Source organism: Sardina pilchardus, chromosome 1 (genome assembly GCF_963854185.1).
Source record: "Sardina pilchardus chromosome 1, fSarPil1.1, whole genome shotgun sequence".
Classification (NCBI taxonomy): Eukaryota; Metazoa; Chordata; class Actinopteri; order Clupeiformes; family Clupeidae; genus Sardina; species Sardina pilchardus.
Genome location: NC_084994.1, coordinates 51,556,764 through 51,571,125, shown reverse-complemented (window position 1 = coordinate 51,571,125; position 14,362 = coordinate 51,556,764). Strand labels below are relative to the sequence as shown.

At 38.6% G+C, this 14,362-nt stretch overlaps 2 protein-coding genes across 2 annotated transcripts; both read right to left on the bottom strand.

Moving 5' to 3' along the window:
• Positions 1-468: 468 nt before the first annotated feature.
• On the bottom strand, positions 469-2,196 carry npb (neuropeptide B). The gene is made up of 2 exons (XM_062549317.1): positions 1,777-2,196; positions 469-985 (listed from the first exon to the last, which is right to left on the bottom strand). The coding sequence occupies exons 1-2, from the start codon at positions 2,194-2,196 to the stop codon at positions 857-859; spliced, it is 549 nt and encodes a 182-aa protein (XP_062405301.1). The 3' UTR covers positions 469-856.
• A 20-nt stretch (positions 2,197-2,216) lies between these two features.
• sgsh (N-sulfoglucosamine sulfohydrolase (sulfamidase)) lies at positions 2,217-14,352 on the bottom strand. Its single transcript, XM_062549306.1, has 7 exons — positions 14,121-14,352; positions 13,828-13,988; positions 9,686-9,791; positions 7,474-7,787; positions 7,277-7,358; positions 6,907-7,110; positions 2,217-4,011 (listed from the first exon to the last, which is right to left on the bottom strand). The coding sequence occupies exons 1-7, from the start codon at positions 14,221-14,223 to the stop codon at positions 3,452-3,454; spliced, it is 1,530 nt and encodes a 509-aa protein (XP_062405290.1). The 5' UTR covers positions 14,224-14,352; the 3' UTR covers positions 2,217-3,451.
• Between the last annotated feature and the right edge of the window lie 10 nt (positions 14,353-14,362).

Here is a 14,362-nt window from a genome sequence, read left to right as displayed (position 1 = left end):
CTTCTAGACTATGGACTAATCAAATGTTTCTCGCCTATACCTCTAAAAGGTTCTGTCAGTCTTTAAAGCTTCCTGAAGAAAGACAACTTAATTCCATCATCTTGATAACTGATTATTTGGTTCCGATGGTCTTAAATATGGACTGTTTTCACTGAGGGAGAGTATTCTGTTTTATTTGACAAACACATTGAATCATGTCCTCAGCACACATTTGGCTAAGTGTCAAAAGATTTTCACTTTATATGGTCTCAATGTTTATGTAACTGAAATGAAAATTGACTTGTTTGTTGATGACAGTGTCATTTAAGTTCTTACAATATAATTATTGGTAAATCTTATATCATATATATTTTTTAAAAACTTTCATCTGGTTCAATGTTTAAAAAAATATGCATTGCAGAGAAAATGACAACACATACAGTAGCTTTCTGTAGGCTATTTAGCAACAAAAAGATACTGATAGCGAGGAAATAATTGAAAAGACTGTTGTCTATCACAGGTAGCCTAGTAGGTAAAACAGAAATGCACACAGCCTTACCCACACGTTGATAAGATTGTCCCACTTTAATAAAATAAAGAAATCATTTTTGAGAAATACTAGGACATTTTAGTAGGCTAATTACATAGGCATGTCAATGTTAAGTGTGGCAACATTTAGTATGTATCATAAAATAGACCTGTTGTATCTCCTATATCTTGATGACAGCATTTATTATTTCTCTTGCTTTTACATTTATAACACCTTAACATTGTGTGAAATGAGAAAACATTCAGGGCCATCAGTCCATATGTTATTTCCATAAAATTACTCTAAAAGATGAAAGAATATCAGTTTTTTTTTAAGCATTGCAGACGTTCAAGCGTCCAGGCAGTCCAGCGAGTTGAGGGAGACAGACACATCAGCTTTGCATCTTAACATGTTAGAACCGTCTTGGATAAGCTCACAACTCTGTAAAGACGGACTGATGTCTTTGACACAGATAGCCTGAGGAGACAAAAAAAAACATAACAAAAAAAACCATTAGTAGCCTACCTCCGTTGAAATTTAACTTCAGAATTCAAGTCATGATACTATTTGCCCAAAGCAACACACAAGTTAGGCCTACATTTCCTTAATAATTTAAAAGTTGGTTATACTGCATTAAAGGTAGAAGCCTAATCAATTGATTAGTTAATTAATTAACTTAATCAATAGCTTATATCAATAGCCTATTATAATATGCAAACCATAACACATAAACAAACATCATCATGTTGAACAGATATGCTTCTTGAAAGACCTTGAAAGAAACTATCACACGAAGCACTGAGCACTGGGCGATTAATTCCACCAACAGGCTAAATTCAGCAGGTTTTAAGATAGATATAGGCAGTTTATGCGACATATTTGTGTTGATCGTTTTAATAGTGCAGAGCTGTGAACAATAGCCTAAGTTTAACAACCTATAATACTTTTTATTGCCTAGATTACACGAAAAGTGTGCACATCTCGTCGAATAGTTGGGATAGCCTACAGCATCCAAATAACGAAGATAGACCGCGCAATTAATTGAAAGCTATTTTTGGCCAATACATAAATTATTATTAGCTTATAGCCAATAGTCTGTTCACCAACTGAGGTTGTTAAATGCGTAGCCAACCAACTTTGCAGACTAGGCATGCTCAGCATAAAGAAAGTAGCCTACACTTAGGCTGCACCATTATTTGTATAATGCAGCGACAACATCAAACAGTATATCATTTCGATACAAGTTTATTGAAAATATAGGACCTTACCATATTTTTCAGGACCGGAGTCTGTCGGTAGACCAACTCTGGAGTAACATTATTAACAGTGGATTCGATGGTCTCGAGAGGTGACTCCTGTTCGGACCTGCGGATGTATGGTGATCTGCGGATCCCGGATAACAAACCGGAGGCTCTACCAACAGAGTAATAGCTTGGACCGGTCGACTGCTTGTACCATGCCTCTGTTGGATGGCAGGCAATGAGCATGGATATGGCCAGGAATACCACTGCAGTTCGGGCAGATTTCTCCATTGCACACATCTTCAGTGGAAGCCGCGTGAAGGGGATGAAAGTAAAGGGTTGACTATGTTTTATAGTTCCAAGCACTGGTCCTTTATATAGCCTAGTCGATTCAGGCTCATGACAGATCATGATGTTCGTCAACGTCATCGCATAGTCATGATTCATAGCTCATTTCAGACGTGGAGAACCTTTTGAGGGAAACTTTTATTGTAATGTGGTGTAATAAAAAAGAATAACAAATCAGCCTACAGTCAAAACGCATACGATATTGGCATATTTCATAACAGTGAAGCTGCACAGCTTTTACAGCTCTTACAACTGAAAAAAAACAGTGCCAAATTGTTTCATCGTTTACATGTTCAATCAATTTTCCAAAACCTAACCAAGAAACATCAAAGCTATAGGCTAGCTACTTATGGGCTTTCTAGCAGAAAATAACTAAGCAGATAATTACGGCTCTTATTTGATAAGAAAAAATATCATCATTAGATTAATTTGTAATTAAACACACACATAAGTCTATCTGTGTGTGTCAGTTAATTCCTTTGGTATATTAAAATATGTCTAATGCAACTGTAGGCTGTGTAGATGAATCAGTGTTATCACAAAAATAACATTAGAAATGTCCTTTCTAAAACGGATAGTTCCGGTCCTTGATTGTGATTGGCTGAATCGCGTTCGATGCCGTTGTAAATATCATGATAAACTCACACCTTGACCGCATTTCGTTCTATAGTAATGCGCTAGCACAAAACTAGCAGTGGCTGCGTCTTGTTGTTGCATGGCAACCAAAGATTCTAGAACAGAGCAAGATGGATCACTGGCCGGAGAATACGTTGGATTTTTTGAAGTACATTTTAACGCTCCATGGGCGCCATTTTGGTAAGCCGAAAAGTAATAAATCGTGCCTTTCACACGGCCAGATCATTACCGAGTAACAAAACAAAACAAAAAACAGCTGGCAACGGCAAAAACAGCTGTTGAGGTGGGTTTATATGATTGGAACTGTGTCAGAAATGTTGCTGAGCTTACCGAAATGGCGTCCTGTACCGTACTTCATTCTTTTGACGCAACTGATCCATCTTGCTCTGTTCTAGAATCTTTGATGGCAACCATTCATAAGGAGGGAATATATTTCTTGGCGGAAGAAAGATTATCTATGAATATATCGTTACATTGTCGTTGCTGTGCCTTCGTTTCATGAAATCTTGCTAGATCGACGTAGTTACCGTTTTAGAAAAGCAATAAGCCACTCGAGTCCGTGGGTTATACTGTATAATCGAACAGCTAAGGGGGTTTTAGGCACTCCGCTTCGCGTCGTGCCTAACAACGCCCCTTAGCTGTTCGATTATACAGTATAACCCACGGCCTCTCGGGGCTTATTGCTTAATTCTTCGTAACCTTGTGAGTACTTCAGGTCTTACAGCCCATTATATAGTGACCTACATTGTGGCTCCATTTTGGTCTCCAGCACTGCATCTGGGCTACACACCCATGGGTCTGACGTTGCCCATTGCCACTTCAGCAGCTGGGCTTTCAGTGTCTCTAGAACGCTGAGATGATTGGGGTCTGATGCAAGGTTCTTGGTCTCTGTTGGATCACGTTGTGTGTCATACAGTTCCCAGCGCTCACGGTAATAATAATCCTTTAATGTCTTAAACCAACCTGTTGGTTGGCCTGCCTGGGTGTGGTTCAACAGGTCCAGGAAGGTGGGCGACACATATAAGTCCTGGTCAATGGGAAAGGGCATCCGATAGTTGAGGTTGTGAATTAAGTGAAAGGGCCCCTGATATACAGATCTCATGGGGTAATACATGGTGGCCTCGTGCAGGCTCTGGCTGAAGAACACAACAGACCACGTTGGTTCAGTACTTAGGGCAGGGAGCAAAGATCGCCCTGTTAACTGGACTAGTGATCCCCCAGTGAGGCTATAGGGGGGATAGGGAATAGAGAACCAATCCAAGATAGTAGGTGTGACATCTGTGGGGGAGAAGAGAACATACACTCAAAAAAATGACTTTTAGGCATTGTAATATTTACTTATTCAAATGTAGCAATTATTACAGTGTTATATCAAGTTTCAGTGGGGACTAGAAAAAAACATTAAACTATACACAACATATTCATGTAATCAAATGTTCTTGATTTGGAAGAGTATTTTTTACTAGATATTTACTCGTAGTTTCTAAATTAATTACCAACACCTGAACATTTTAAGTAACTTTTACTAAATAAACCTTCACGCATTTGAATTCGCGCATGCGCCGTTGGACAATGCCTGGTAGCAAAGACGGTTGAAAAAGAATCTTTGGTCTGAGCTGAGGTACTTGAAGAAGAAGCTTGTCGCCGAAGAAGTCACCACTTTGCTACACCTGACTGTCGAAACGAGTGAGTATTCCCTTTTTGTTTTATATTTGTGGTCGTATAGGAGTTCGTGTACATGTTGATAATTTGATTATTGTCTGCTTGACGTACAGTAGCACACGTTAGCACTACCGTTCGTAGTTCGGGTAGTGCTAGCAGCTAGCTGCTAGCCAGGCCACAATTTGTTTTGATCAAAAGCTAACGTCGTTGTCAGTTAACGTCTGCAAACGTTTGGGGTGAGTTGGAGGTTGATAGTAAGCACGGTAACTTCTAAGTTAGAATATCTTCTCTCAAAACAAAAACGATTATTTTTTTTATTTGGAAGTGTTTGTGGTTGAGGAGGTCCAGTCGAATCAAAGAACTGCCCGAAACAATGTAGTGCTATGACTCCAACTGTTAAATTAGCGCTAGCCTAGCTATAATTTCACTGAAGTTCACATTTAGCGCTAGCAGTTACCTACCAAAACGTCAACTTGAAGTGTCTGGCTCTAATGTTACATTGTGCCTATATAAGAACAGTATGCATAAGTTTTTACTCAAATACTGACGGAAAATGTTATGGTAATATTAATTTGGGTCTTACTATTGTATTTTTCTCAACAGTGATTTGTCAAGCATCATCATGCGGGTTGAGCCAGGGGAGAGTGCCCTACGTTTGACTCTGCACTTCAGGCAAGTAAACATCTATGTGTGTGTGTGATAGGATATTATTGCTGTTATTACATGCCATTGTTCACTATTGTTCATGCCATTGTAATGTAATGAAATGTAGTTGATATGAATGATAGAAGGAATTTGGTTTTGTTCCTCATTAGCATTATCTTTTCTTGTAAATTGTATGCAGGAGGACCACTGCAGTGATCCTACTGGTCACGTATCATGGTCGTCCATGGTGATTCCGAAGAGGATCCTGATGTCTCCATCATTCTTGAAGGCAGGGAGATGTTGCGTGGATGTGGAAACACAGCAAGAGCTTGCATATTACTTTTGGGACTGATCTATGCCCTGAATCTTGCATATCCCAAACCACCGCGTTACACATTCAAGGTGTTTCAGAAACTTTTTGTGGAACTGGATGGGATGAAGCTGACACCAAAAGTACAAGCTTTAAAATCCAAATTGCGGACTTAAACACACACACCCAAGCACATACACTTAAACATTCTCTCTTTCTCGCGCGCTCTCAAACACAAACAGGTTGTACATTGAAACAGCATTGTCTAGAAACAACTATAATCACTGTGTAACACTGTGTGACATTTTGCATTACTCAAATATATATTTGTATATTTTTATTACCCCCCCCCCCCCCCCCGCCCCATTACTCAAAGATCATTTTGATGTAACAGGTTACCCACCTGGTGACCTGTCTGCCTCCATCTTTCTCTATCAAACAGTGTTCTCTGTTCTTGAACCATTGGTGTATAATGAAAAGCAAGAAGTCATTCCATGTATACTAATGCTTATCTCACTGGCTCCTGGTCTCTCTCTCTCTCTTTTTCTCTCTCTCTCTCTCTCTGTCTTTCTCTCTCTGAGACTCTCTCTCTTTCTCCCTCTACTAAGTCCAGTTGGTATGGATGCTCATCTATATTTTATAGCCTACATAGGGTTATAATGTTGTTTTAATGCTACATCCAATAAGTTACAGAAAAGCAGTCACCTGAGTGAGAGATATGTGAAATTGTATTTATTGTTTTTCATTATTTGATTAATTCCATCAAGTTGACTGCACCCCAGTGGTTTTGTTGTATCTTAACTTGAAATATCAGTGATATTTTATTTGTTATGTAGAGCATTTTTGTTTAAATTGGTAAAATAAAGTTTGCATTTTACTTAAATAGTGTGATCGGTGTAATTTGCCATTTGGTAACATTTATCCGAAGAAAACAAGTAACATTTACATAACTTTAGTGTGTAAGACCTCTTAATACAAAACAATCTAGTAAAATCTACTTATTATAAACATGTAAGATTTACTCCATATTTCATGACCATGGTGTTTCTATATTGACATGGTCAAGTAAAACTTACTTAATTTTTTCAGAAATGTCAATGACAGTAGCAAGTACATTTTAATTGATTCTGGCAAGTAAGTTGTACTTGATATTACAGCATTACATTTACTTAGTTTTATTGAGTGCAATTTGTTACAAAGATTTTTTTAAGTAAATTCTACTAATCATTTTTTTCAGTGTAGGATAGAATCAGAATGTTACTTTTAAGGACTAACCTCCGATCCTATTCATATTTGAGTGCAGCATGATTATTTACAATGACTGACTCACATCCTCAACACTAGGGTAACATTACCTCCTTGTGGTTTTTTACTGGTACTACATCTCAAGAGTTGACACACTCACTAAAACAGTCCAGTGCATGCCATACTATTTCTAGCATAAAAATAAAATGGCAAGATAGTTAACCTGAATACACTAAAAATGTAAAAATGTAAAAATTTTAAAATACTAGATCATAAAATCAATTGTCCACTCATAGCACATTCCTACTCACCCAGGAGGCTTACGTAGGCCTTACTGACCTCTCCCCAGCGCTGCCTGTGCTCTGGTGAGGACACAAGCATGGGCTCGGCCACTCCAGACATGTACATATTTGTTCTCCCATTAGGGAATGGGATCCCATTATCAGAGCTGTAAATGACGAGGGTATTTTCCTCAAACCCGGCCTCCCGCAACTCCTTCAGAACCAGCCCAATCCCTGCACACATGTGTAAGGCCATTTATATGACTTATAAGACGCATATGGGGCACACAGACATACATTTTCAATTGAAATTATTTACTGCAATTTCAAACGTTGTATCTTACAATGACACATTTGTGAAATTACAAAGTGCTCATCCCATATACAAAAAGGTTCTTACCTTGGTCAAGTCTGCTAATAGTGGTATACTGGGCAGCCAAGTCTGCTCTTGCAGCTGGAGTGTCAGGGATGAAATCAGGCACCTCAAGCCAAAGTTAAAGAAATTAGCTGTTACTTGAAACATGAAAGATACTTGCAATAAATGGCTGCTTAGCAATCAGAGAGGAATCTCATCATATTAAAGCTTTCACTCCTTACTTTAACCTGATCTGGGGTGTAATGCTTGGGTTCCCAGTCTGGAATATATCCCATTCCACTGTCACCATTACCAAACTTTTCGCAGAAGGCACCATATTGTGGTTGTGAATGACCACAACGGTGTGGGTCATGGAATGCCACATAAAGGAAAAATGGACGCTCCTCTTCTTTGTGGGTCCTCAAAAATTTCTGTACCAGAAGTTTGATTTTTGTGATGTTCCTTCCCACCTGAAGCACAGAACCGTTCTCCTCAGTGTAGGAAAAGTCAAATGGGTAAACCATTCCAGGACCAACATGTTTCTTCCCTATAATACCTGCAAAATGAACATACATACAGCACAATGATCAGTCAGGGTTTAAATGGGCCATGATAATGTAAATTCACCTTCAGGGTTTTTTGATTTAATTAAACTTCCTTTTCAGAACATCATATACAGTACAGGACAAAATGTCAACAATAAAAAGAAAAGAAATTCAATTTGGTGACCTTTGACCTCCAGGAGACACTGCAATGATCAAAAATGCATTTTGGATTGTAACTGATGTGTTTGAAATTCAAACTTTCTAGGGCTGTCTGTAAATACAGTACTATGGGTGGTACTTAGGTCGACACATGCCAACCTGTGAGATCAACATAATGAATCCGGATTTTGTCAGAAACATGAAAACATTTTCACAGGTTACATGTTTTGTCCCTTTGTCACAAACATTGGCACAAATGATCTTCAGACTAAGCCTTACTGTATGTCTTGCTTTTTCAAGCGATATTCAAAATTGCTAGCCTAGAAAGACGCCCCTAGCGGGCAGTAGTCTAGCAACTCTTTGTTGACTTGGGAGCTGGGCTTTGGCAGCGATCATCGAACCAATCACATCGTGTATAGAGTCAGTGGGCGGGCTTGACATAATGATGACTGACATGTGATCAGAAGTTGCGACCGTTAAAGGGATATTCCGCCATTTTTGGAAATACGCTCATTTTCCACCTCCCCTCGAGCAAAACAATCGATATTTACCTTGTTCCCGTTCATCCAGCCATTCTGTGAGTCTGGCGATACAACTTTTAGCTTCAGCCTAGCATAGATCATTGAATCGGATTAGACCATTAGCTTCTTGCCTGCTAGCTTCATGTTTAAAAGTGACTAAGATTTCTGGTAATTTTCCCATTTAAAACGTGTCTCCTCTCAAGTTAGAAAGTGCAATAAGACCAACTGAAAATGAAACCTGGCGTTTTTCTATGCTGATTTGACATGGAACTACATTCTCATCTGGCGTAATAATCAAGGCAACTTGCAAACTACTGGCACTACTACTGCTTGTTGTCTATGGGGACTATTTTCAGATGCTGCGTACGATATCACTGCGCCTATGGTACGTTTGCAAGTTGCCTTGATTATTACGCCAGATGAGAGTGTAGTTCCATGTCAAATCAGACTAGAAAAACGCTAGGTTTCATTTTCAGTTGGTCTTATTGCACTTTCTAACTTGAGAGGAGACATGTTTTAAATGGGAAAATTACCAGAAATCTTAGTCACTTTTCAACATGAAGCTAGCAGGCGAGAAGCTAATGGTCTAATCTGATTCAATGATCTATGCTAGGCTGAAGCTAAAAGTTGTATCGCCAGACTCACAGAATGGCTGGATGAACGTGAATAAGGTAAATATCGATTGTTTTGCTCGAGGGGAGGTGGAAAATGAGCGTATTTCCAAAAATGGCGGAATATCCCTTTAAGCATCCTGCTACTTGAAAACAAGATGATGATTTGTTTAGCGCTATCCTATTGCGTGGAGAGGGAATTTGAAAGACAACCGTTTATCCCACCCCTCTGATTGAGCACTGCTATGGTGAGTTTCTAGACCCTACATCTTGATGTGGGTCTAGCTTGCTAGGCCACACAATTGTTCCACCATCACAGCCAATTGAAATCGGAGGCAAAAGCCGCCAAACAAGAAGTGAGCTTATATCTCAGTCAATCTTTGATTCTTAAACTTGCCCTGACTACTTACAGCTATGTCTGATGTAACAGCATTGAGCTGCCATGGAAACTTCATCTTATCTACTTGGTCCCCTCATAAATGCTTGCTTAGCTATTTTGTTTGTTTGTTTTTTTCTGTTTCCTTTTAATTCATAAATGTCATGTTCCTTCTATCTTGTTTTCATTTTCTTTATACCACACCATATTTGTGTGTTTACAATGCAATATCTAGAATTTACCCGTGCGGATGTTGGCTTGTTGCAGGAGCAGAGGAAGACTTCGGACACCATCGAATGAGTTGAAATGATGGTAACCCTGATGTAGACCATACATGCCATTTTGATGCTGTGAGAATTGAAAAGTAAAGATCAGTAAAGCATCACATACAATGACAATAAAACAGTACGCATTACATTTAAAAACTAGAAAAGTCATTCAGTGTCAAATCACTCGGTGGCCAAAAGGTGACCCTCTCCGAAAAAATCGGAAAAATAGTATATCTGTATCCACAACTTACAAATTACAGTAGTTCCACAACTTCAGCCCTATGAAGCTTCGAGTCATTTTAAGCTTTGTGAACAATCCTTTTTGTTCAACTTGCTACATTATTGGCTCTTTTGGTATTTCACAAGCATTAGTGAAACTATGTGAATAGAAGGACATTTTCCTGTTGAATTAAAAAAAAATCCAACCAGATCAGACATAGGCTACTGTATCTTGTGTGTAATTTCCCCTCTACAAAGCTCTGAAAATGGCTATAAATTCATTATGTGAAAAAAAAACATCATCACTTTGGAAGGCTTCTCTTTCAAAATGTTTGTGAAATTCATCAGATATTTTCCCCACTCATACTGTATATGGACTATAAGGTAATGTCCATGCATTAACTTTGGTTGTAATCATAATTATATTGTCAGAGCATATATATTTTTAAAATTGAGCTTGATTTTCGTCTTCTCATTTAATTGACCGAAATTTTACCATATATCATTCATATGTGAGGATCATCTGTGCAAAATGTGGGCTTGTTGCTGAGTTTCTTTATTGAGATAAGATTTTTGGAAAATTCCTTGGGTCATTTCAGACCTTTCCTGAAAATTTCATCGAAATCCATCCATAACTTTTTGAGTTATCTTGCGAACAAACAGACAAACAAACAAACAAATAAACAGACAGACAGACAAACAAATAAACCCAGATGAAAACATCACCTCGTTAGCAGAGGTAATTATATTTATCATCTCTTATAGCTTATTACATGTCAACTGCCTCCCGTGTTAACTGGCTGCATTGATGACAATTCACAATTAATTGCGTGACAGATGTAACTGCTTGCAGATGTCTCTTTCTGATATAAACTGGAGACAAACAAACACAAATATGCATGACATTTACATGCCACCAGAAATGTATTCCCGACAGGATGAACAGAACCCCGACGCGCAGCGGACATGTATATGCCACCAAGAAATCAATACCTAAATAGCTTAATAAACTCAATGTGGGTATCGAACTGCTGCTAAATTAGTTTTTTTTCAATCGCTAACAAGCACTTACCCATACTTCAGATAATTTTTCTAAACTCTTAACACAGACTCACACCTACAAAACACAATTTATCAAATGAATAATTTTCTTCTAAAAAACACATTTTGCTAACATACACTAACTCGTCATTTCTCTGCACACACTAACTTTACCAAAACACTGGAAATACGAATCAAAATGAAAATATTCTGTCAAAGAATAAAACTTGTTTTCACTTCACAACATACATGCAGTCAATCAAAGTACACCAGGTTTCAAAATACTGGCTATTGTTGACATTACAAAAACTGCATAGACTTTTGTGTTTCAGTTTTACAGGTATTTGCATGCAAAACATGCAATCCACCATTTTTACTCTAATTCTTTTGGTTGGCTGTATTCCTTTACTGTTTACTACAGGAGGAAGAGTACTAGAAATACTGTTTACAGTATAGAACAGAAAAAGTTTTGCTTACAGTGAACAAAATATCCATGAAACACACTTAGTATTCTGAACTAAAAAACAACAGCAAAAAGCCTGGATAAAATGGGGAGTGGGGGACTAAAAAACACAATATTACTGTGTCTAATCTCTGCACCTGCTCCTCTCACTGCTCCTGCACCTCTCACTGCATCTCTCACTGGGCCTGCTTTTCTCCCTGGGCCCCTTACTCTTACTCGTCCAGACATTACAGAGTTTGTCTTTTTTTTGTTTCTGTTTCCAAGAACATCACTCATCAAAGTTCTCCTTGTACTGTATAGTGTCAATGTAATATCAGAAAATAACCCCTGCGACTCAGTCTAAGCCAGACTGCAATTAGCTGTGGACCAATTGACCCAACATAAATCAGTTGTGTGTCATTTATTCAATTGTTTGTTTATTATCAGCTGAGATACAGTATATTGTTTTTGAACTGATATCATTCCAGAAGCAGAGGATTTTATACCGTATCTATAAGGTTTTGAATATTGTTTTAACTATTGTGGGATGTTGTGTGTTAACATTCGTAAATAATAGAAAAACTATTCATCATTTTGTTGAGAGGTATAGCTTGTCTGTTAAGAAGATATACGCATTGTGAAAATGTATTCACTGACTGCATACTGTGTGAAAACGACATGAAATGAGTGAATGGTATGGCCACAAAAGGCCGATGATGTGCTAACTGTGTTTAGAGTTTTGAAAATGTGAAACTGATGGACAAACGTTTGTTAGCGATTGAAATAAACTGTAAACTGCTTGCATGATAACCAGTCATCTACCTGCTTGAGCCATGAACAAGCTGACCGCATCCAGTGGAATATACTTCTCTCTTCAATTGTATATTGCATCCTGCGTCTGGCCTGTGCCTGTTGGGGTGTCCACGACCATGGTATACTGTACCTTGAGGGACAACAAGGCCACCCATAGCATCTATTTATTTGTAAATGTACATACTGTATTTATTCCTTTATTCTTATAGGCCTACAGTACATAACTGTCTGTCCTTACTGTATACTTTTTTACTGTTTCAGAGTCAAACTTGTTTGAAATGCAAACCTGGCCAATAAAGCTGATTCTGATTCTGATGCTTTGTTTGTGAGTTTGCATTATAATATATCTTTTTCTCTATTATTGTGTATGCCCCAAATGTAAAGCACTTTGAGCTGCATTCTGTGTATGAGGTGAAATAATAATAATGAAAAATTCTCATTGTTATTGTTAGTCACTCCTCTGAAATATTTCTACTGTCTATCCAAAGTAAGGTGCCTGTTTTTAAGTTAACTGATGTTCATATCAACCAACACTCGTCTGTCAATCTGTAATTTATATTGCAGCCCACAAAGCTTCAATTTACGTTTATAGCATGCTATAGAACTCGGCTGAAGGTCCACAATGTAATCATATGACATGCACTATATTGCCAAAAGTATTGGGTCACCTGCCTTAGACTCACATATGCACTTAAAATACATCCAATCCACAGGCTTTAATATGACGTTGGTTCACACTTTACAGCTATAAACAGCTTCAACTCCTCTCTGAAGGCTTTCCACAAGGTTTAGGAGAGTGTTTATGGGATTTTTTTTACCAGTCTTCCAGAAGCGCATTGATTTGTGAGGTCACACTCCTTGGATGAGGAGACTGGCTGTCAGTCCCAACTGTTCTATTGGGTTGAGGTCAGGACTCAAGTACATCCACACCAAACTCTGTCGTTATGGACCTTGCTTTGTGCACTTGCTTCAATGTTGCAATACATACTTTCATGAAATCGTGAAACATACCCTACCTTGTCTGTGGACATTGTTATTTGCTGTATAGACAAATAGCGTGCGTGCGACAGAGGAAAAGTGCTTTAGTGTTGCTTTAAACTTTGGAGTTTTGGTATTTTGGTAACTAGTTGTGCCGTAGACCAATCATCTCAGCCTGGCTATAGGGAATGCTGGGATATCTGAATTCAGTTCCTGTTAGAGCAGAGTAAGAGCGAACATGCAACAAGAGTGACTGTCTGTGTGTTATTTAGTGAAATACACCGCATATGCCCCATATTTTACACACAATATCGTTCATGTCACCCTGACAATTTATGTCACTAACAAAACGAGTGATCCTATCATAAGCTAGGCCACTACATTCACATACCCTTTCATGAAACTATGCCCCCCTCAAAAATGTCTACTCGACGTCATCCACTTTAAGTTGATGTTGACACTCAGCCAGTAGGCCTACCAACAGATCAGTGTTTAACTTTCACTGATCTGTTATAGGCCTAGGCTATTTAGGCTACCTAATGAACCAAAAAACGAGGATAGGTTGACGACAAAAACGGGACGTTAGTAGGCCAACTAGAGTTCAAGAACTGACATTTCCTACCTGTGGGAGGCCTGTGAGGATGGTGGATCGGCTTGGGGAACAGCTGCTGACCGACGTGAATGCATTCTGCAATATTAAGCTGCGCTGCGACAGAGCGTGGAGATGAGGTGTGCGAACCACTGTGTTGTTATAAACCTCTGTCTCGAAGCCAGCATCGTCAGCTGTTTGTACAGAATTGGATGGACAAACGGTTTAAGCCTTACAAGAATAATCCTTGCGTTTTCAATGAGTAGGGACATGTAGGGACAACTTTGTTAAATTTGAATACTCTGAAGTAGCCTAAATGTTCTTACCAATGATGAGCAGCACATTTCTCTGCTTAGATTCTACGGTGCAGCTGTAGTTTAATAAAAAGGCCAGAAAAACTAACCCCGATCTACTGTATTCTAATGTCATGTTGACATTTTTGAAGAATCGCACAACTGTTAAAATGAAATAATAATATTCACTTGGTTTCCATTCAATGTGACAAGGGCTGGCCCACACAACATTCGCAAGTCGCAACACTTGTAGCTTGTTGTAGCCTACAACTTCC

What these genes read in the sequence shown, in the direction of transcription:
- sgsh (XM_062549306.1), bottom strand. Translation starts at nt 14,223, where the DNA reads ATGACATTAGAATACAGTAGATCGGGGTTAGTTTTTCTGGCCTTTTTA. An exon ending in ACACCCCAGATCAGGTTAAA is followed by an intron (nt 7,359 to 7,473) that starts GTAAGGAGTGAA and finishes CTTTGGCTTGAG; the next exon opens with GTGCCTGATTTCATCCCTGA. An exon ending in TATTAGCAGACTTGACCAAG is followed by an intron (nt 7,111 to 7,276) that starts GTAAGAACCTTT and finishes ACATGTGTGCAG; the next exon opens with GGATTGGGCTGGTTCTGAAG.
- npb (XM_062549317.1), bottom strand. Translation starts at nt 2,196, where the DNA reads ATGAATCATGACTATGCGATGACGTTGACGAACATCATGATCTGTCAT. An exon ending in CTCCGGTCCTGAAAAATATG is followed by an intron (nt 986 to 1,776) that starts GTAAGGTCCTAT and finishes TTGTCTCCTCAG; the next exon opens with GCTATCTGTGTCAAAGACAT.